At 41.1% G+C, this 23,303-nt stretch overlaps 1 protein-coding gene across 1 annotated transcript in view; it reads right to left on the reverse strand.

The window, feature by feature from the left end:
- SHTN1 (shootin 1) overlaps positions 1 to 23,303 on the reverse strand; it is a gene marked incomplete at both ends in the record, with an annotated part of 57,280 nt that overhangs the window by 16,881 nt on the left and 17,096 nt on the right. The window contains 8 exons of the mRNA XM_079535210.1: positions 42 to 147; positions 2,104 to 2,257; positions 2,344 to 2,490; positions 12,926 to 13,020; positions 14,980 to 15,061; positions 16,014 to 16,111; positions 19,255 to 19,423; positions 21,498 to 21,592. Of these exons, the coding sequence (XP_079391336.1) occupies positions 42 to 147; positions 2,104 to 2,257; positions 2,344 to 2,490; positions 12,926 to 13,020; positions 14,980 to 15,061; positions 16,014 to 16,111; positions 19,255 to 19,423; positions 21,498 to 21,592 (946 nt within the window). The remainder of the gene's footprint in view (positions 1 to 41; positions 148 to 2,103; positions 2,258 to 2,343; positions 2,491 to 12,925; positions 13,021 to 14,979; positions 15,062 to 16,013; positions 16,112 to 19,254; positions 19,424 to 21,497; positions 21,593 to 23,303) is intronic.

A 23,303-nucleotide genomic window follows, 5' to 3' on the forward strand; every position in this document is an offset into this window, starting at 1 on the left:
TTCTGCAGAGAAAAGCACAGACTCTTGATTTAAGCACTTACCTTATGGGGTTAGGAGGAGGAGGAGGAGGCAGAGGAGGTGGTGGTGGTGGTGGAGGAGGAGGTGCCGGATTTTCAGATTGGTGTATTCGTTTTTGAAGTTCATCAACTGCACAGGAGAAAAAAACCTCCAGTGAGATCTCTGCTTCTCACATCTGCTCTAAAAACAACTTTGGCCTCTTAAGCAAAAAAAAAAAGCTACTAATTAACTAAAAAACCACTCAGTTGCTAGGAAGTCCTATTTTTGGCAACATTTTCTACTAACAGCAGTCTCCCAGGTGCACAGAAATCCCACTAAACCATTTACGGCAACCTGGGTTACTTTTGAAACTAAAATGACTCTCCCCCTCAAACAGAATTCTTTCTATAAAATCTCAGCATGGATAAAAGTTCATCACATTCATGCTACTGCAGTCTATGTGGGCCTGTGGGCTCCACATCAGCCTCCTGCATTTCCATGGAAGCTGAACAAGTCCTCACGTACATCAGAATACAGAATGGAATCATATGAAGCCACAAACTAGATAAGAGATGAGAGAAATTAATGAAGATAAGGCAAGAAACTGCTATCATGTCTTCCTGATGGTCTTTGGCTTCTTTTCTCTCACCAAATAGCTCAAGCTGAGGGGGAACGGACTTATCTCACTTTGATACGGTTCTCTTCTGCACATAATTCTTCAGTTCTCATTATGACTAATTCCAATTGAAATTCCAGTCTTTACAATTTAAAGTAAGAAAAATAAATAATGGAGCGACTTTAAACCCCAGGTACAAACTTCATGTTGGCAAATTCCTTCTGAAGGACAAACCAATTTGGAAGGATAAAATCTGCTGTCATGTTTAGATCTTTTCAAAGAGAGCTGAGAAGAACTCTGAAGCCTGCTTAGGTGTATTTTTAAGGCTGGGTAATGTAAAACTCCAACAAAAAACACTGCTAACACGCTTTAAGATAATACTGCTCTTAAGAATATGTTTCAGAAAACTGTGACTCTACATGGAGTCTTATCTAATGATAAGCATTTGGGACTTTGACAGGGGTTCAAGTGTTTTCATGACAAGGCATCATACTTAAAATTAGTACCTGCTTAGGCCTTCAGTTGAATAAAGGACTGAAAGTGAAGACTGTGCCACCAAATTAACAAAGCATAGGCCCACAGTCCTTATAGTAAGGCTGCACACAGCAGGAGCCCTTTTTAAAAGCAAATTTAAATAAAGAGCAATAAATAAACAAACTTCCTCACTCTATGTTGTTTTTTTAAATCTAGGAGAATGACTCCTTCACACAGAAACCCACTCAGATGTACATATCCATCTACAAGATGGAGAGCAATGTAAGAACAGAGTTTTTATGTTACAGAAGTTTTACAATGTTTATCCTTCACGTGCATTCCAGACACGACTGTTCTGAGCTGAAGGCAATTGCTGAACCTCTCGTCACAGGAAATGCACATCTGGATCTTGAGATCCAAATGTGGAGTCCTCAATACAGGAGAGACATGGACCTGCTGGAGAGCATCAGACAAGGGCCACAGAAATGATGCATGGAATTGAACACCTCCCTACGAGGACAGGCTGAGAGAGCCGGGGCTGTTCAGTGTGGGGAAGAGAAGGCTTCAGGGAGATCTGGGTGACCTTTCAGGAGCAAAAGGGGGACTACATGAAAGAAGGGGATAGACACGTTAGCAGGGTCTGCTGGAACTGGAAAAGGGGAAATGGTTTCAAATTAAAAGAGAGGGGATTTAGATTGGATTTAAGAAAAATGTTTGTCATGATAAAGGTACTGAAGCACTGGCACAGGTTGCCCAGAGAGGTGCTGGATGCTCCATTCCTGGAGATGTTCAGTGTCAGGCTGGATGGGGCTCTGAGCACCCGATGAAGCCATAGGTGTCCCTGTCACTGCAGGGAGTTGGACCAGATGGACTTCAAAAGTTCCTCAAACAATTCTATGACTCTCTGATCTCAACTACACAAAAGCTGCTGCTTCTTGGGTCTCAAATCCATCACATGTCATTCCATGAGATGTGTATTATTCACTCAATTATATTTCTAAAAGTAAACTCATTACCTGTATGCTTTAGGTCCCTTGCTTTTTCTTCAGAGTTCTGACACTTAAGCTCCAGTTCCTTTTTATCTTCTTCTAAGAGTTCCAGCTGCTGTTTAAGACGACCAATCTCCTTCTGCAGTGCTTGGTTTTCTAGCTGCTCTTCTAATTCTTTGACCTGCAGTTGGCAAACCGTAGCATTAATTCATTCTTGAATTCAAGAAGCTTTCAAAGATTTCTGCATGAAACGCAAAGTAGTTTTACCTTCTGTTGATGTTGAAGCCTCTCTTCTTCTAACGCATGGGTTAGCTTAGCATTGTCATCTAAAGCCTTCAAAAGCTGCTGATCAGGAGCAGAATTTTGCAGAAGCAGCTGGCTTTGCCTTTTCATCTTGTTTTGTTCAATAAACATCTGGCAAAACAACCCCAGCCCCAAACAAAAACAAGAGTTAAGTAAAGTCTGATGCTATCTTAGAAAAAAAAGAAACAAGAAGAGGCAATTGGAAAGAAAGTAACAAACTTAATATTGAGTTAATACAGTAGGAATAGAGGGGAAGGTGGTGAGAAAGAAGGAAAAAGAAACTCTGAGAGTAAAATTCACAAGAACCCAGCTTATACTGAAAGGAACCAGAACAACCCTCTGCTACACCTCTACTACCTGCACATTGGCAGCATAAGTGATTTAACCGCGTGTCTCATTTATTTCCTGGAAAAATGAACATCCCTGTTCTGGGAGCTCTGGAAAGATTAAAGGGATTCAGGGCGGAGGAAGAAAAGCCTATGAATTCACAAGCTATTTCCTCAACCACATCTGCCAGCCTTGGCATACGGCCACTGACTGCACCATCACCTGGCTATGCACATGACTGAGTGTCTTTGGGAAATGCATTTCAGCCCACATTTGTGTAATCAGTGTATGTACTTGCCTTGGGAAAAAAAAAAAAAAAGCATCTCAGATCCATTTCAGACTTTCACTTCTGAAGTTCACGTTTTCTCTTTTTCAGTTATACTTTAGATTCAGGGAATGGATACATGAGGAAAAAAAATCTATCTGTTTAGAGGCATGACACTGATACAAATATCACACATTTTCCTAGCCTTCATCCACATCAGCATGTAAGATTCCCATAAGAGAGAAAACCTGCTTCTTGCAGTCTGTTCAGGAGCTTGGAGAAGAATTATTATTTCCTGCCCCAAAAAATTCCCTGGTGAATTTCTTCTGCATCCTGACATCTCTCCCAGGTAGATAGGTGCCCACCAGACAGGAGTCTGCACTTTTGCAAAGCTTAGCTGTTTCTGTTCTTACAGCAGAAATAGGGACTGGGTCATGCTGAGCACTCAGCAAAGCGTGCCACTTACAGCAGGAGAGCAGAGAACAGCCAGAGGCTACTTCAGACTGTGAAAACGCTGCTCCACAGCACAGCAAAAGCAAGAAGATATTTAAAAATTGCAGTATTTCAAGCATGAAAGTTCCATGAGATTTTGCCAGGTTTCTACACTGCTTATTACCAGCCAAAATTCCAGGTACTATACGCTGACTGATGGTTTCTTCCTGCTCAGTGCTACTGCACTGCCAGGTGATTTGTATTTTTTTCAGTACAATCGGATTGTAAAGAACCATCAGCTGATGCAGATTTGTAAGCAAGTGCTCTACTCTGCCATTTGCACAGACATTCTGAGCCTCTCTAGAAAGCACCTCTCTTCTGGCAGCGTATGCAGAGTGAGAAGCCTCCTGACCGCCCTGAACTCTGAACTCGTAACGCATCCTGCTTGACTCCACGTGCCAAGAAGAAACAAATGATGCGGCCTTAATACTAATAAAGCCAATAGAGAACACTTCATCGGGCAGTGCTGCGCCACGAGGCAGGCGATAAAGAACTGGAAGCATTCGATGAAGGGGAAACAATGAACGCAGGCCCCAGTACTGTGCTTTGTTTTAAAACAAACCCAAATTTACTGTAACACATACAGAGTGGAGAAAGAGCTTGCCTTCTTCCTGTCTGACCTACTCAATGAAACGGGGTGAACTGCCAATGCTTACTGCAGGTAAGAGCATAACCCTCCCCCTGCCTTCCACACGGTTCACTGCGAGCAGGCCTGGGGCACGGCCATCATCAGAGGCTGTGTGCAGGCAGCAGGAGATCACAGCCAGCCCCTGCTCACTGCACTCAGTGCGTGGCCTCTCTGGAGAGCTGCACGGATGTCATCAGAAGTGAGTTTGCCACATGGAGTAAATATGCTGTACAGGAAGGGAGCTCGCCGTGAACTCTGCGCACTGCTTTGAGCCGAAATGCACGTGGTGGGTTGGTCTCCCATCCCAAAACCAAGACAGTCACATCTGTGGCAAGAACAATTTGAAAGCAAAGGAAGCTGGGAATCAGTGCTACCCACTTCAACCTGTGAAGGTTTACATTTGTACTGAGATTCCTGCATTTGTTTAACCTTTTATCTTCTTAAGAGAAACTGCATCTTGAAAAAGTCATACATCTCTAAATCACAGAATCTTTCAGGGTGGAAAAGACCTTCACGATCACCAAGCCCAACCAGCAACCTGACGTACCAAATCCCACCACTAAGCCACATCCCTTAGCGTCACACTCACATCTCTCCAACGTCTCTTAAATCCCCTCCAGGGATGGAGACTCCACCACTGCCCTGGGCAGCTCCTTCCAATGCAGAACCACCCCAAATTTTTCCCACCATCCAGTTTAAACCTCCCCTGGCACTATGGGAGACCATCGCCTCGCATCCTCTCACTTGTCACCTGAGGAAAGAGAAGTCCTTCATTCCCAATTAGCCTTATTAGTTATTTTCATGACATGGCAAGTATTTTCCTTCTTACAATATACACGAAAGGGTTTTCTCCACCACGAAATAAGTGTTTCTTGCTTTTGACTTAATTCTTGCAACCAGATACATGATAACCAATTTCTCACTGGGAGTCCTGTCTATTCCAGAACTGAGGCCCACTCCTGTAATTTATAGTACCAGCATATTCTGAATGAAAGGCCAAAACCAGACACGATGGTCATGGCAGATAACACAGAAAGGGGCTGGTGATGAACCAGCTGCAAGTTTATGAGAGGCTGCACCGCGTGTTTGACACAGGACAAAAGAGACCTGTAAAACCAATTCTAATTTTAAATTAAAACAATTACTGCTTTAGCGAGGTTGGAACCTGTCTGCCTGCACAACCCTGAATATTAACTAAAGAAACTGCTGAAAGGGCAAAATAGCTACTAACAGGATTATTTGGACCAGGTGGAATTTAACCAATTGATGGATTAGTTCCGACTCTGCCACCTGCTCAACAATTATCTGCTGAGTATCCTCATCCATGCTGGCAACGTCAGTCAGTGCTGGGGGAATCCGTGGAAACTGCAACAAAGGCAGACCACAAAGGACGTACACCTATCCTCCTCTTTGTACAATCTGCAAGTGCTGTACAAACCAGCTGCACATCTTTCCCCTGAGTTTACAAACCGAAGCTCTGAAGTGCAGAAAATCTGTGAGCCACGTCCCATCAAAAGTCTGAACAAAAACTGGGGAGGGAGGCAGGGATGGAAGCGAAATCCTGAAAATAATAAAGGCTTCTCCTCTGACCTCAATGAGGCCACACCTCATTCTCTGACCCCTGCTTTAACCATCACCCTACAGAGCATTCGCTGCAGCTGGTTTCTGTTTACACCAGAGCCACAAAAAATAATTCTTCTTAATTAAAAAAGGTTAGAAAGCAATCCTGTTGGTGTCAAGTCCCTGGGAACTGCAAGTCTAGTTCAAGCAATGCTGAGGGTACGACTCGATGCTTTCCAACTAACTCTTCTCCCAGGAGCAAAATGAGGCCAAAGGAAATGCTTTAATGCCCGTGTGCTGCTACATTTCTATAAAGCTATTACTCATTTGAGTACTCACTACATAAATACTTGTCTTAGCTACAGTTTGAAGGGCAGAATAACATCCAAATACTGCAGCACTGCTATATTAAGGCAGTCACTGGCAGCACAAAGTGAAAGAAAAGTCAAGGGCAAACACTGCAAGTAGAATAAAACTACGTACGTATCAAGGCAGAGACAAAATCTGGAAGCTTAAAGAGAAAAGAGAACAAGATCAGTCAACTGACCAGCTGGCCCTGATCTCAAATCCAGCTCCAGCTCCTCCACACCCTATCAATAAATCAACCTCATGGTGTGGTAAAGCACCCATTTACATATGCCATAATCTACAGGAGCCAATGTCTTTTGCAACACAGATAACCTGAGGCCTTATATTGCTGCCTTCGTATGTGCATTGAGTCTCCAAGAGAGTCAGGATCAAGGTACTTGTATCTCCCCAAGGGAACAAACAGCCTGTATGGAGGATTTTATGTGATGTGGGAGAGAGAGTGATCTTGCCTGATTATAGTTCAATAGAGCACTAAGTGGCTCTAAATTCAGGGGGCACTCTGGATTTGAAACGCAAGACCAAGCGTGTGTTTTAGTTCAATGGCTAATAAGGAAAAATATGTATACATACACACTTCAAACTTCATAACTGCTGAACTGTGCTGTATTATCAAGGACATCTAGGCTCGTGAGCTTCACTGCATACGAATATTACAGCAGGAAACAATGCCTAGTGTTGGGGGGGGGGTTGACAGAAGCGTTGATAAACAGACACACCTCATTAAAGCACATTAAGAAACTCAGCCATAGTTTGGACATTGACCTAGAAATGCTCTTCCTACACTCAGGCTCAATGCTACATATCGAGGAGTGACATTAGCCCAGTGTGAGTTACAAAGGCTGCGTGTTCTAGTGGGTTCATAGGCTTCTGAAGCACTACTCAGGAAAAAAAGCTACAACAAATGAGTGGTTCTGAAGGTAACTTACTTCAGCACATGCTTAGCTTTAAGTGCGCACGTCATTACTCAGATCTGAAAATTCTCTATCAGGCGCTTATATTCCTGCCTTGGATTGGACCTACTCCTATAGAGAATTACCACCCTGAGATGTCAAACAGAAAGACAAGGTTACTAAAACAGCTAATAGGGAGGGCACGGATGGCACACAATGAGATTCTCTTTAACAAAGAACAACATGAGTTATGGGAAACCAGAGCATTTCCAGTAATTGCACAGACTGAGATTTTCAGAATAGCAAACGACTAACCCCAGATTTTCAAACTACCACAGAACCAACCTGACTGTCAATCAGGACCACAGGTTTAAGCAACGCAGAGCAATGGGCAGCCAACAGTCACTACCCTCTTTCCAGATGATCTATAATATTTTATGAAAGAGAAGGAAAACTCTTCATTTTTTCCCCCCAGAGTAAGTGCCTGAACAGTAAAATACAACAACAAAAAATAGGAGGGGGGGGGGAAGAAAATAAAGGAGAGACCACAGAGTTTCCTATACACCTCTGTTAATCTGTCACCATTTCACAAACTTGTTCCTGGGAAAAAGCTTGATGAAACATATTAGTGTCAGATCATGCTTCAAAAGTTCTAACATCCAAGCTTAGGAGAACTGAAGCACTAACCACTCTCTTTAATTATTATTTCCAGTTCAATCAGCTGGACTGCAAATTAATTATCTTCAGACACCAGTTTCTGTCAAAGCATCCTTGGCAACGCAGAGTGCTGTACTTGTAAGCAGAGAGAGTTGCTCTATGAGTGCTGGCTTTGCAGTACCCTCTCACAGATGTAGCACGTTAACACAAAAGTCCTCATGAATTAACCCAAAAGTCACAATTGCATCCAATGAAGAGTTCTTCCAGAGCCTGCACACAAAGCACTGAGATAACTGAACTCATAGCACATAATCAATCCCATGAGTAGTGCACACATCTGTGAAGAAATACAGTAATTTTTCCTGAGTGATATAAAATGACAGCCACCTTTTACCATTCGATTCTGGAAGATTCAATCTCAGATTAAGTAATGCATCAGCTATGCACTGGTACAGGTAAAGGGTAAAGACAGTTTGAGGGGAACAAATTAATGAGTAGTGAGAACTGGAGCAAAGGCAGGGCAAAGATGAACAAGGCGTATTACAGACTCACTTTGTTTTTAATCTATCTGGATGACAGTTCTGAGTGCAACTTCTTGAATCACAAAATACTTTACAGATAACCATAAACATTTGGGAAACCAAAGAGAGTGAGAGGAACCCAACAGATGTGATCAGCAGTTTGACACTCCATTTGTGTTTACCTGAGATGCAGGGTAGAGATAGGAACAGCTCACAGCTAACTGGGAGCATGCTGCCTCTTCTCAGGGAGGCTTCCGAAGTAACTTTAGGTGCAGCTGTCAGCCCTGTGCCAGCATACACAACTGTAATAAACTGTTACCTTTCAAAATATTGTTGCAAGGCTGGGTGTGCGCTTAATCAACCATTTATGCCAGAAATTTTCCCTTAAACCCCTAGGATTTTTACATTGTTAAGACTTTCAATTTACATCTTGCACTGTGTTCCACCCCTTTTGGCTTGCTTTGGCTGGATGTATTGTACTTTGCTCATCTTTGTGGAAGAGTGCTTTTCAGGGCTAGCCTCTATATTATTGCAATGGCCTTCAAGATACTCTCTTCCTTCCTTTGTTTGCTTATAAACTGCTCTACAAAGAGCTGAGAGATCTTAAAGTGTCTCTTAAAACATGACACTAGAATTCTAGTTAAGCCTGCCAAGATTCCTGTGTTAACAACCCTGTTTTATTCAGGTAGGTACAGATTTTTCCATGCCCCCACCCCTTACACACTCTATTTATTTAGTTCTTTTATGCAGATTCCTGCACCTTTCATAGTGGATTGTGACTCACTTCAAACCCTTTTCTTTTTCCTTCCCGCTCTCCACACTATGGCTGACAATATTTACTCAGTTTCTTTAAAATCTCTAAAGAGCATGAATTCTAATGTGTGAAGGTGGATCATTTTTGATTAATTAAATATATATTATGGTGGTGCCAGCAGCATGACTATAATTAAAGCTGCATTGGATTTTTTTTTAATTTTTTTTTTAATCAAAAGCTGATTTTCAAGTGTTCTCTCACTCCCCGGTGCACTTGCTCCCTCTCTGTCTTTTCTCTCACCCCATCTGCATTTGTTTCTGCACACACACTCACTCCCCTTCCCATCCTTTCAGACCAGCAGCCCCAGTTGCTCACATCCTGTGGCAAATCCCCATCTCCTGTCAGAAGCACAGGACAGAAAGGGCATCATTTGGAGCACAGCTGTGGCAGCTGCTCGTGGCCTCCCCTGCTGCAGAGCTCTGCATGTACTACATCCACAGCTAGGCAACTGGAGACATCACAAACTGAAACAACACAGTAAAATATACTACTCTAAAGTCACTGCAGTGATGAGGCATAGACAAGCACACAAGTCTGAGCCTATTTCCCATCTCAAGGTGCTCCAGGGGTGCAAGGGTTCAGGCCACACACCACGCTGTCGGACAGCCACCACAAAGCACCTGGGGGAGCTCTGCACGGCCCGGCCCAGTGCGTGGGGATGGACAACATGACCTTTAAAGGTCCCTTCCGACTCGAAGGATTCTATGATATTTAATTGGTGAATATTTCCATCTTAACATAATGGCATGAAATAAAAAAAACCAAATAACCTGGTTAGCAAATAACCAGAATTTCTTTGGTGTTGTATTTAACAGCTGGAGTGTCCGTTCATTATTCAAAACTCAGAAAATACCTTGATATATCTTCCAAAATGTATGTCTGAATGCCACAGTTATGCATCTGAACAAAAGCAACATTCTAGGCCTGGAGTACCAGATATTATTCTTGAATGACCCAAAAGCCAGCTCAACTATGCAGTTACAAATTACTCACATCTGACAGATGCAAGACCTTTACACACAATCTTCTATTGTCAGTTAATGAACAGAAGCACATAATTGTTCAGAAGATAAAGCAACACTATGAAATGTGAGACAGATCTTGTAATAATGCACGCTAAATGAACATGCTTCATTCTCAGGAATTTGTTTCCTGAAAATATAAATTGTACAGATATCACAGCCAACCAAACTTGCTCATAAAACAAGAATGACTGCACAGCCTCATAAGATTCTTTAAAATTCCTTGTTAATATATTTAGCATAAAATATGGGTAATGAAGTGTTACAGGTTTCCCAAATTTTAGAAATGCTTAGAAGTTACCAGTCTGTGCCTTCTGTGGCACAAACTGATAACAGTCTTAAAAAATCAAAACAAATATTTAATAGGCAACATTTTACTTAAAAACTTATGGCTGCTAATAAATGCTTCTATCTTAAATAATCTCAATGGAATTTGAAGATTTGAAGATGCAGCAAAATTTCAATGTGCAAATGGCACTGAAGCCGTGGCAAAGGGAGGTGGGCAGTTCTGTCCTGCAGAGGAATGTGGGCTCCATCTCACACAGCTCTGTGTAACTGGGCTTTGAAGGATGCTCTATGTCTCTACGACTTCTGAAATTGCTCCTCTTGAGGAATTTTTCTCTAATATCTCTTGATTTTAACAACATCCTAAGTCCAGTCTCACATCACAAATCTGGAAAGGATATTTTATTTCCTAGTAAACTATTTGCATTTTTCTTATTTCTTATTCTTTTGGAGCAAAAAATGTGTTGGCCGCCTTTGCTTTGCCTGAAGTACAGTTACACTTCAGACACATGGCAGAGGTCCTGACAACAGGCAGGAGATGGCAGCTATAGTTTTTCTGAGAGGTCAATATGGTGACCTTGCAAAGGGGAATACGGGAAAGAGGTGCAATGAGGAGAAAGAGGAGCAATACCTTGGCTCAGCTGCTGTGAAGTTCTTCAGCCTTTACACAGCACAGTCAGAGAGAGCACACGTGACAGAGAGATCACGAGCAGTATCTGCTCGACTTCATCACCACTAGTTTCCAGGTTTTCTAATTTGCATACAGTTTTATCTCAATTCCACAAAACATTTTGCTTAAAATGTTCCTATATGATTCTGTTCATACCCCAAAAAATCAAACAGCCAGCACAAAACACAATATTAACAGAACACAATAAGCATATTCAGTGTTCTTCATACAGTTTCAAAATTACTAACATGCCCTCGTTTACCAGCCCTGACTGGATGCATTTAGATCTAGGGCAGTAAAAAAATTATTCCCACCAAAAAAAGAGTGAGGAAAAAAAAGCAGCAGCAAAGTAAAAAAGCGAAAGAACTCTTTATGTGAAGCTGATTTCCTCAAGGCTAAAGATTTGCCTCTAGCAGCCATAGTTTTGAAATCTGAAATCAGATGTTTCCCTTATTTACAGTGTTTCAATAATGACAACGCACAATTCTGATTATAACGGCCTTTAAAAGCAGAGCTCCTGGTAAAACAATTATTTAGGAAGTCCAACTATTACTAAGGAAAATATTGCACACAAGGCACAGGTTAGAAAAGTCTGAAATATAGCCCAAGTGCAGAACTCTCAAAATCCAGAGTGCAAACAGAAAATGCACCTGGGGGAAAAAAAATTATATAGCTTTGGTCTATCAACAGAATGACAGTTTGTCAGTGTTTTCTGGGGCAAACAACACTGCCAGCTGGAAGCCATCTGAGCAATCACTAGCCATTTCATAATGCTACCCAGCACCTCATTTTCCTCTTCAAGAGTTTATATCTTTCATAGCACACAGAAGCAATTTTTCAACTCGAATGTTCCTTGCAGTAGGTAATTGAAAAGGCACGTGTTAAATAGCAGCTAAACTCACATAAACCTCAATTAACGTTCTATTTTATCACTTGGCTGTTTTAAGGTTGTTTTTTTCTTGTGAGTTTAGCTATTTTTCAAGAAAAACACAATGCTTCAATGCCTCTAGAAAAGTGACTATCCTTCCCAGACCCTATCACTACGTGCAACACACTGAAATGCTGCGGCTGACTTAGCCTGCTGTAACTTGAAAGCCTCACATGAAAAAGGAAAGAGGCAAGATTGCATGGATATCACAGGATCACAGAACAGCCTGGGTTGGAAGGGACCTCAAGGATCATGAATCTCCAACCCCCCTGCCACATGCAGGGCCACCAACCTCCACATTTAATGCTAGACCAGGCTGCCCAGGGCCCCATCCAACCTGGCCTTGAACACCTCCAGGGACAGGGCATCCACAGCCCCTCTGGGCAGCTGTTCCAGCACCTCACCACTCTCACAGTAAAGAACTTCCCCCTGACATCCAACCTAAATCTTCCCTCATTCAACTTAAACCCATTTCCCATTGTCCCGCAGTTATCTATCCTTTCAAAGAGTTGATTCCCCTCCTGTCTGTAGGCTCACTTTAGGTACTGGAAGGCTGCAGTGAGGTCACCCCCCAGCCTTCTTTTCTCCAGGCTGAACAAGCCCAGCTCCCTCAGCCTGTCCTTATAGGGGAGGTGCTGCAGCCCCCTGATCATCTTTGTGGCCCTCCTCTGGACCCTCTTCAACAGTTCCCTGTCTTTCTTGTACTGGGAGCTCCAGATCTGGACTCAATACTCCAGATGGGGCCTCACAAGAGCAGAGTAGAGGGGGACAATCGCCTCCCTGTCCCTCTTTTGATGCAGCCAAGGATACCATTTGCCTTCTGAGCCGCAAGGGTACACTGCTGGCTCATGTTAAGTTTTTCATCTGTCAAGACCCCCAGGTCCTTCTCCACAGGGCTGCTGCCAAGAACCACTCCTTCCAGTCTGATAACTGTGGAATGCTTTATAAGTTCTGTAAAATACTAAATCCATTTCACGTATGAAATATATGTTAGTTAAGTGGTACATGGAAATTCAAAGACAGCTGTTGCATGAGCCAGGAATTGACATCAAATGGGCTTGTTGGGCTTTGGCCGACCAAAAGAGATTAAAAGAGATCCCTTTTTCTTGATTACTCACCTCTTGGGCAAATGATTCTGCTTTCTTCCGTAAGTTCTTTTCCAGTTCAAAGTTTACATGAAGCTCTTCGTACTCCTCCACTGCTAGCACGGACACTGTTTACAAGAAAGAAGGAAAATCAGAAGTAAAAGCAGAATGGATAACAAACCACAGTGTGAGAAGAAAATACTGCTTGATTTATGCAGATAGGCTCTGATTCTTCAGTACCGCGACTTTTTGAATGCAGTTGTAAATGAGTTTTTCTTTCCTGTGTACAGCCCACGTTGCAGTGTTTATCCTCTTTGCTCTAAACCTCACTATATATACACAAAAGCTGATCTTCTGAACAGAGTAACACTCCTCCTGTCCTGCACTGCTGAGCAAAGTTACTGCTGCGCTGACATGTGGACTCAAAATCAAAAGGCTGTACCACAAAATCAGGTGTTTGAAAACCTGTTGGAAAGCAGTTTCACCTCTTCTTTCATGACTGTTCCACAAAGAAGCATGCTAGCTTAGTTTAGATAGGTATATTCCAAGTTGCCAAGTTACAGCTCCACAGAAATGACATTACTCATCTTGCAGAGTAAAGTTTGACACCTGGGTGTTATTAAGCTTACAGACTAAATATTATAAGCTACTACCTTAAAAAGCATACAAGAAAATACAAGAAAATACAGCTTACATGTGCAAAACTAAAAACTGAGACTTAAAAAATATACACGCTTTCATGGATACTTCTCACAGAATACTGCTTCTCATCACTGCTCTTTAAATGAAAGAAAAGGATAACAGATTCTCTGTTCTAGGAAATCTTCAAGCAAAGCATCCAGGCAGACACGAAAATTCAATTTGTCTCCCCTTTCCTTCCCTGTTGCTCCAGGGTTGTTAATTCTTTTTAATGAATAAAGACAGAGCACCTTCTGGTGGAACCCAGCCTCAAAACTCCAGTAACAGACACTAAGTACCACAGATCATATTTTGCTTCTGTGTGCGAGAGCAATCAAAGTCTCAGGGGAGCCCTGCTCAAACTACTAAGCATTACTATGCATGTTGGAGGACTGTATTTGCCAGCCTCAGTCGAGTGAGGTTTGGAATTTCCCTTCACAATATGATTTCATGGAGCCAGAATAACAGGCAAACATGAAATAAGGGGTGGTTCTTTTGATTGTACTCAGGAAAAATGAAAACATTTTGGAAATCTTTAATCTGTAACGCCATTGCAACAAAAGCTTCTTCAGGCTAGTCTGTTTAACCAATCTAACCAAAGATTGATGTTTTAAGAGTCTTCAAGTATAGCCTGTCACAGGCTCAAGCAGTGCAGACACATGAGAGACAAGAGAACGCCTGAAAGCTTGCAGAACACGCACTACTAAGCAAATCTCTTCTCCCTGTACCAAAGGGTACCTGCAGAATCCACAGAAGGTAAAATACTGTCCCACTTGGAGTTCATACATTTCTCTGTAATTCAACACTCATTTGTTTCTTTGAAAACACAGACTGTGCATTTTGTATACTTTTTCCAAAGAAAACGAGCATTATTAGCGAAAGGCTACAGCATGATTGGAATCTTCATTACTTCAAACACTGCACTTCTGTGCTTTCACCATGGCTGTGCCCTGCCTGCAGCTGGATGCAAGTCCTCCCGTGCGATACTGGCAGCCTTGGCAATTCCCTTCACTACCTGACAAACATTTCAGAACACAATCAAGTTGCTTTGAGAGCTTTTATCTTCTCGTATACGCAGACAGAACATTACTGCAGAGGAAGAACCTGAAGATAAATTGGAACAATTTTAGGCAATGGGAAGATGGCTGTCTGCCGTTTCTGCCACAGAGAAAAAGTTTTCCTACTCTCCCATTCAACCTGCTATTTATTCTGCATGCTTCCACAAATCAGGAAGTCTAGAACTGTCCATGCATTTATGCAGTGCCTACAGCAATAAGGCCAAACTTCATTTCTAGACTGCAGTCATTGTTCTGCAATACAAGTCTTTATACTATTATACAAAAATTCTGAAATAATATTATAAACTTCTGCAAAGGTTATATTTTAGAGAATCTACTGAAGCAACATACCTCTGTTACATTTTTCCAACAGTTTTTGCTGTTTATTAACTTCTGTTGTCAAAGCAGCCTTTTCTTCTTTCACTTTATTCACCTATAAAATTACAAAGAACAAATGAAAAACAAGGCTGTTTTAGTTAGAGGCATAAGGCACATTACATAATGTAAGCAACATTTTGCTTTCAGTAATTCTGTTCCTTAGTACTGTCTTGATGCTGTGGCTTCCTGTGGGATGGAAAGAATTTTCATTCCAACCTACAGACCCCTATCACAAGCAGGATTAAAGGGGCTTCCATGGCCCATTCTCACAGCACGTATCATCCCCAGCTACAACACATTTTCAACCTTTCTGGATGAGGCACCATAGCACCTGGTTAAAAAATTACTACTTTGCCCTTGACTGCTTGCCTCTTAACACAGACAGGCTGCTGGTTTTTAGTTTTGTTTTTTGGGTTTTTTTTTTCTTTACCCTGAGCTCTGTTCATTGTCCAAGAGCTGTCAGCTGTGTCTTTCTGAATTCAAGTGTTGCACAGACAGGAAGAACCACTAAGTCCTGATTTGCATCAGTACATGGCTTATCCAGTTTTCAAACAGGAATAAAATTCTGCTGGCTCAGAAAGCCAATTTGCTGGTCTAATTACCACGACAGGGCACTGCCAATGGCTAAACTCAAGGACATGTTCAATGAAGTAGCAGCAAAAAGTATTTATTGCACATGCACAGGTTTAAGAAAGAAAAAAGAAAAGTACAACAGCAGGCTGATACATGAGGGGGAATGTCAGGCAGGGGAGGTAAGAATGAAAATACATGCACTGGAACACATAATGAAGAAACATCTGTGAGTAATAGCAGCAAGACTGGACTCTGACGTAGAAAGTCTCTTCTAGATGTGTACTCTAAATGCACCATCATATGGGCAGGCTGGCAGGACTTTCAATTTGACAGTATTCAATTAACTTCACAACTGAGCTTTTTTAGCAAAATTAGATACAAAAAGTACTGACTACACACTAACGTGGTCTCGCCTTCCATGGTACAATACATACTTCTTCAATTACTTCTACAAGTTTGCACCTCAGGTTTTCCAGTTCAATGGCTAAGGTCTTCTTTTCCTCATGAACAGATATGATTTGATCTCGCAGCTCTACAGTTTGAGGAAGGAAATGAAAAATATATTTTTATTTTATTCTTGGGAGAAAACAACAAAAGAAACGTCATATCAGTGTAAGCAAACACAAAACGACCTTGAGCAAAGCACTGGACGTACTCAAGGCACATCTGCAATAATTTAGGAACTTTGTGCAATTGTTAAGTAGTAGATACCTAACTGGGCTCCAGTTCCAGATTTACCCTATTGTGGCACCCCGCCTCGTTCAGTGCTGATTCATTTTGTGCTATAAAAGGACCAATTCTGTCACTGCAAAGCATCCTCAGTCCTACTCGGGAGACTGTCACATCACAGAGGCTCTGGTACTCAGGTAGCAGAAAGCAATTTTTAATAGGCATCCTTTGAAACAAATTAATGCACTTCAGTTCTTTTTGGATCATGAGTTCTTGTCACAAGGGAAATAAAAAAAACAACAGGCAGTTAATACTTGGGAGATTTGCACTGAAGAAATTGTCCTGAACAGCTGCCAATTTTTGGTCTTTGTAACATTATGTGAACAGAGTCAGAATATAACCTTTACTGATGGAAGAGTTAATGCTTGTAATTTTCCCCTCAGAATTTTTGTTCCTGAATTATGAAAATATGAAATAAATTAAATTCACAATGGAACAAACCATTTGATTATAATCACTTCCTAACAGGAGATCAGTTTGCATACATAATATATCACGGTTTAGGTTAACACAAAAACACCACAAAAACACAAATTTATTGATACATATTAGCTTTCAGTAAGTGCTCTCATTTCCCACCTGCTTCCAGTATTTCATGACACTGCTGCTCACCAAACACCAGCCACCAGTTAAGAAAACTGTTGCCAATCAATTGCAAATGATGACAACATACTGGATGTCATTTTTTTTTGTTTCCAATCTTCAAAATGCCAAGTGCCCACAACCCCCCCCTTCCAATTCAAGAGATTTATTTTCCTCTCAATTAATGGCACATGATGTAAAGATGACTGGCTTTTCCCAGAAGATTCTTGAACCAAATCTCCTTTTTTTTCTGTATGCTTTTCAATGAAATTACTGTGAAAAAGTTCTCTCACTGAAATGCATGGTAACTGGATTAGTTCAGGTACATCTATCAACCTCTATATACAGAGAATGAGGCATATTCAAATATATCTTAATCTTCATAAATGCATAAATGTTTATTTTCCCAGACAAGGTACATACTAAGCTGCTTTACCAGCACAGTTAAGTTTTCAGTTCTTGTTACATCTGAAAAGAACAGCTGCAATGACAAAAAAAAAATATGCAAAACCTACAAATGAATTTAAGGAACTGATCCAAGATCACCCTCCATTTCCATCTGGAGCCCTGGCTCTGCCTTCATCTCTACCTAATGGATGAACTGCCTTTCTCTATGTTTTACGTTAGGATCAAAACTTTATTCTTTCAATAAATGAGAATATTCATCAAACCTCAAACTGTGCTTCCTTACTGATACAACTTCTAGAAAAGTAGTGGCAGTGAATCATTGAAAGAAACATCCAGTATTTTGCTGAAAAAGACTTCCAGGATCTCCAACACAATGCTGCTTGAAAGCATGGACATAAACAGAAGAACAGATATCAACTTGGGCAGCACCACAGAACATTCAGGAGAGATCCAAAATCACCTCTCATTGTACGTGATCTTGCACTTTGCAGGTAATCCAAAATGTAACTAGACTTCTTCCTCAATACTAATACCAACCAGTTGGCTTAGCCTGGGGACAGAGCCTTGATATTCCTTTTTGGTACATGCTGTCAGATCACTCTGCTACCCCATGCACACACACCAACTTTCCAGAGTATCTTCTCCTACATCCAATGCTTTCAAAGTACTCAGCACTTGTAAATGTAAAGTCATTGACATTTAATAAGGACAGAGAAAGAAGAAGCCAGGAGTTCTATATATTTTACATTGTTACTTATTTAATTCTTCAGGGAGGCAGAAAGCATACACAGAGCAGGCTTTCTTGGAAATCTCACATTTGGCCTTTTTATCCTCCCAAGCCATCCTCTGATCTGCAGCCAGAATCTTTGCCCACTCTAACAGTATCTTTGACATTTCTTTGCAATATAAGACAGGAGGAACTCCAGAATCTTATTTGTGATTCAGATGGGTTGCATGGTGTGCATCACAACTTCTCTGCCTCCTGTCCTACATCCTCCTGTCCATAGGATGGAAAAATACTTATTATAAGATGTCATTCTACTCTTCTATTTCTTGGGAGGTTTTTTTGTTGATTAAAAAAGAAAACTTTTAAAAACACTATTCTTTTCAGCAATACGTTGTACCCCTTCTTTAAGGCTGCATATATTTGAGACAACAATTAACAAGGTCAAGCTGAAAGTTCAAGACTGCTGTATTCACATAGCATTGTTACAGTAACAGAAAAAAAACAACCAAGACGAGTTTTTGCTTGGTTGCTCTTTTAAAGTGAACAACTAGATAAGTCTCTATCTCAAAATGCATCCTCCTTTCCTGGAGACTGTGATATGACAACACACAGAATTACAAGGACTTCAAACAGAGTTAGAAAAGAATGACAGATTTTGTACATCAAAATACAAATAGCCTGTCAAAAAGGAACCAGAGACTTCTTGTATTAATACAGATTTCTCATAGCAATGAACTTCCCAAACTTCACTGCTTTTCCCAGTACAGCAGTCCCTTTTTAATTTGCTTATTTGGCAGTAACTCTGGAATATACACAAAGTTTGTGTACACAAAGGTACACAACGGAAACATCAGTGGAGGGTCTTGTTTAACAAGCTCTGAAATAGTTACAGTGCAGTTGAATACCAAGGTGACCTTGTCCTCCTGCTTAACTTTTGCTTTGTTAGGGATATAAGGAAATATTTCTTTTACCAGCTCAGTAACATTGAACTCTCTTGGCTGTGTAGATCCCTTTTTCCTATTGCACTGCAGTCTACTTTGCAGGACATATATCTATCATACCCATGATACGGTATCAGTACAGGCCTACCATGTCCTTTACAGTCTTTCCCAGAAATCTTTTGAGGACCACTCTCAGAGGCATAATTTAGAGCCAGATAGATACCTAACCACAGGCCACCCTCTAGACCACTTTTACTATGGTGATGTAGGCCCAGCAACAATGCTTACCTTTTATTTGCTGTTGACAATGCACAGAATTGCATGATCCAGAGTTGGCTTCCGTATCCGTGGATGGATCATCCTCATCAATGTTGATCTCTTCAGTGATAATTTCTGGGCCCAGTTTTGCCATATAAAGCATACTAATTCGTTTCAAGGTCTTATTTTCTTTGTTCAGCTGGAAGTTCAAGAGTGCAAACAGTAAGAAGCTGGTTACTCTTTCTTTAAGCTGCTGTGCAAGAAAAAAAATATTTTTCCCCCGTACTGAAAGGAACAAAGAGCAAGACAAAGTGACATTACTTTAAATGCTCCATTCAATATTAAAATGATCTGAAGATGGGAAGCTTCCCCTCCTTCTGTATGAAGGCTGGAATTCAACACGATACGTCATCTATGCCCTTTTTCCATCATGGAAGTCATTCCTTTCTCGTACTTCCAACTAGTAAACAGCCTGCATAGGCTCAAACCACATCTACTATTAAGCTTTCATAATGCTGTGCTGTCTCTGTAATAGCTGCTTCAGCTCCAGACCGTCAAGCATGTACCAGTACCAACAGCAGCCCCAGCTGAATGACCTCAAGAAAGGGGCTGTGTTCTGAAAGCTTGACTGGTTTTGCCACTTCTATCAACTGGACAAAGAAAACCTCTTACTTTGCTTCTAAACTACAAATAACAAACAATTACTATCTACCAGTGAGGACAGAATTACCACAAAATTCTGAAGAGTCACATATGTGAAATGAAAGCCGTGTCACACACCAACTCTTTATGTATCAGACCGCAAGACGGATACATAGAAGAAACCACTCTGGGCTGGATGCTTAAGCACATGCCTGGTTTATAACACATCTCCCTCTTGACCAAGGTGCCAGGAAAAAATGAATACCAGGGATTACTGCAGAAGTTCACTTTCAAAGCTTCTTTCACTGTTCTACACATAACCACCCCTGCTGGCAGCTCTAAGTTGCTAATCTCAGGAGCAGACAGGTGTGCCATGGGGTGTCTGCCCACTGGCCAAGCACTCCCTGGATTCAGCTCTAAGAACGACACTCAGTTTTCCACTAACGACACACAACACATTCCAGTCAACCTACACTTCAGAAGCCCAACCTCTGCTCTGAAATAAAACATATGCTGAACAGTTAATGCTTACCCTGACCTCCTGCTTGAGCGATCGCTTTTGATTCAAGCCTTTCCTCGGCCCCCTAACTAAAGGAGATTTACTCCAGTACTTCATCTCATTCCCAAAGAACAAAACTGAGAAAGTGGGAAGGGCGTATGGAGCCTTACATGGTTCAGTCAGCTTAAGGCACCAAATCTGCTTCAGCAAAGCAGCCCCAGGGGACAAAGCTAGTCTCAGAACTGCCCCTGTATGCCCATTACAGAAAGAGCACAGAGAAGAAGAAAAGTTACATAAATACATTCATTTTCTTATGTATATGCTGATTGCCTATCTTATGAATTCTAATATAGTGTCATTATGGAAACAATTAAGTAAATACCTCCAGAAAGTACATTGCTAATGCATCTAAATTAAAGTGATTTCTTGCTGGTGTGATTTTTACCATATCTAAAGATGTACTTTGGGCAGGGGATGGGGAGGAGAGGAATGGGGGAAAAAAAGCAGTCAGCATTGCTAATGAAATTTGGTTCAAAATTGCTGTAATCCATTTTCTGATGAAGTGGCTCAGATGCATTTTATACAACCAAAAATATACAACAGAGAGATAAAAACATTCTTTAATAATAATGCACTTCTGATGAGATGGAATATAGAAAATTACACACTTGCTAAATTCATCAGACTAGACGCAATCAACAGAGCAGTGGAGGTCACCTTTCCCCTGCCCTCGCTTTGCTTTCACAAACAATCACCTGAAATGTAATGCAGTGGTTGACTTTTTCCATTTGATTTAGACACTGAAATGCTCATTACTGCTTTATATCTCACACAGGACAGCTCTAAAACTTGTTTTCCATTTAACCTAAATGCATATAAAATGTTGATATCAACAAGTTGGTCTGTGACTTATTCTTCAAAAATAGCAAAAAAAAATTCAAATGAGTATTCTTTTTATCCACAGCCAGGAACTGTATTTTGCATCTCACACACAGCGCTAGCTTTTGCTATTTCAAAACCATTCCACAGATCCACAGAATTATGCAAAAACATATATGGGACATGCACACAATAGCAACTTTAAAAAAAACAAAAAAGAAATCAGGTGAAATAGAAACACTGTACTTCTCACCTTAGAAGCCAAAGCCTCAGCACTTTCACGGCATGTCTTCTCAATTTCAAGATGATTCTGAATACAGTTTACTTCCTCAATAACCATGTGAGAAACTATGGGGAGAATGTGAAAATTAGTCACTGTTTTCCCACATTTGACACACGCATCCCATGATCAGAAGTATTACACCTTTTTAACTTCTATATAAAGATTTCAAAAACTGAGAAGTACATAATTACATAACCCGTATGGATAGATGGATAGGAACTGCTCTGAACACTGAATATTGGAATCACTGCTTTAAGCAACTCCCTCAAGCCATACCTGCAGCACAGACAGGGAACTGAAAAATCTAGAGTGAACTTCAGGAAGCAGAAGGCCAGCAGAAATGCTTCTGCTGATCATCACTATTCACCTGCTTTACTTCATTAACACTGAAGGAATCAGAGTGATATCTTAAGGACTGTCCCTCAATACTGCCATCATTATTTCAATTGAAAATTGAATAATTTAGCCAGAGAGGTTGTGCATGCCCCATCACTGGAGGTGTTCAAGGCCTCCAGTAGAAAGGGGCTCTGGGCAGGCTGGTCTAGTATGAGATACGGAGGTTGATGGCACTGCCTGCGGCAGGGACTTGGAGCTTCATGATCCCTGAGGTCCCTTCCAACCCAAGCCATTCTATGAAAATTTGGCACAGATGCAGATTTTATAAAACGAGAACCTCCATATTTTTAAACTACAAGATTAACCCAGGTGTTACAAATTGATTATTTCCACCTTCCAGTCCTCTGGTTTCAAAAGTACTACAGTAACAGAATAACAGTAATAGCAAATAGTCCTCTTATGAGACTTTTCCCTGGAACCTGAAGAGAAACCCTTAAGTCCCCTTTGACATCCAGAGATCATCTTAATGGCTACAGAACAAGGCTTCAGGACAGGAAACATAGACTGCTGGCAAGTTTCACTTAAGCACTTTTACTGATACTTAGTCAATATTAACTAATGTTGTAGTTAATCATATAGGAAGCCAGCAGTACATTGGAGTACATTGCTGCCAAATCAGAAGCTGCGTGCAATTAACAAGTTCTACAAAATGTGAGCAGTTTTAATGGCATTGCACAGATCATCAGAGTTGAAGGACTGCAGTTCAGTCCTCTGAAGTACTGGCTGTTAACTGCCCTCCAAAGCAGGAAAAAAAGAGAAGGGGGAAACTGGGAAATCTTGGTCCACAAATTGTATTCATAACATCTTCTAATAGCAGAACCACCACATCTTTCTTTGGTTGTCTTTTATTTCCATTTTTTTTTCTGGCTTTGGAGAAGTTCTGTGCTCTAAGTATGCCATTACCAGAGGCTACATTTAATTTGGATGAGGGAAAGCTTCAGGCAATATGCGCCCATCTCTGTTCTGCTTTTATTTCACTTAGCTCTAGAAGTTTGAGGCAATGAAGTGCTCTAGTCAGGATGAGGGGCCCATGGAGATCCAGAGCAGCTCCCATTTCATAGACAGAAATCCAGTGCCCCCAAGTCAAGCTAGCAGAAGTTAGGAAACAAGGATTGGGCTCACATGGTAGCACTAGGGATTACTCTTGGTTCATTTAAACTTAATTAACCTGCAATTATGATTAACTCAGGGAAAAAAAAATCTTTCCAAATTAAATACAAAAATATATTATTTCCTAAATCTTTCCAAAGTTCTTATTATGTCAATATTAAAATTCATAAAGCAGCACTAAGTGGCCTGAAACATCTCTAACCTTGACAGTTTTTTTCAGGGGTAATAATAATCCGCAGCAAATGCAGGCCAACCAAAAACCACTTAACT

Source organism: Tetrao urogallus (assembly GCF_951394365.1).
Source record: "Tetrao urogallus genome assembly, chromosome: 5".
In the NCBI taxonomy this organism is placed as follows: domain Eukaryota; kingdom Metazoa; phylum Chordata; class Aves; order Galliformes; family Phasianidae; genus Tetrao; species Tetrao urogallus.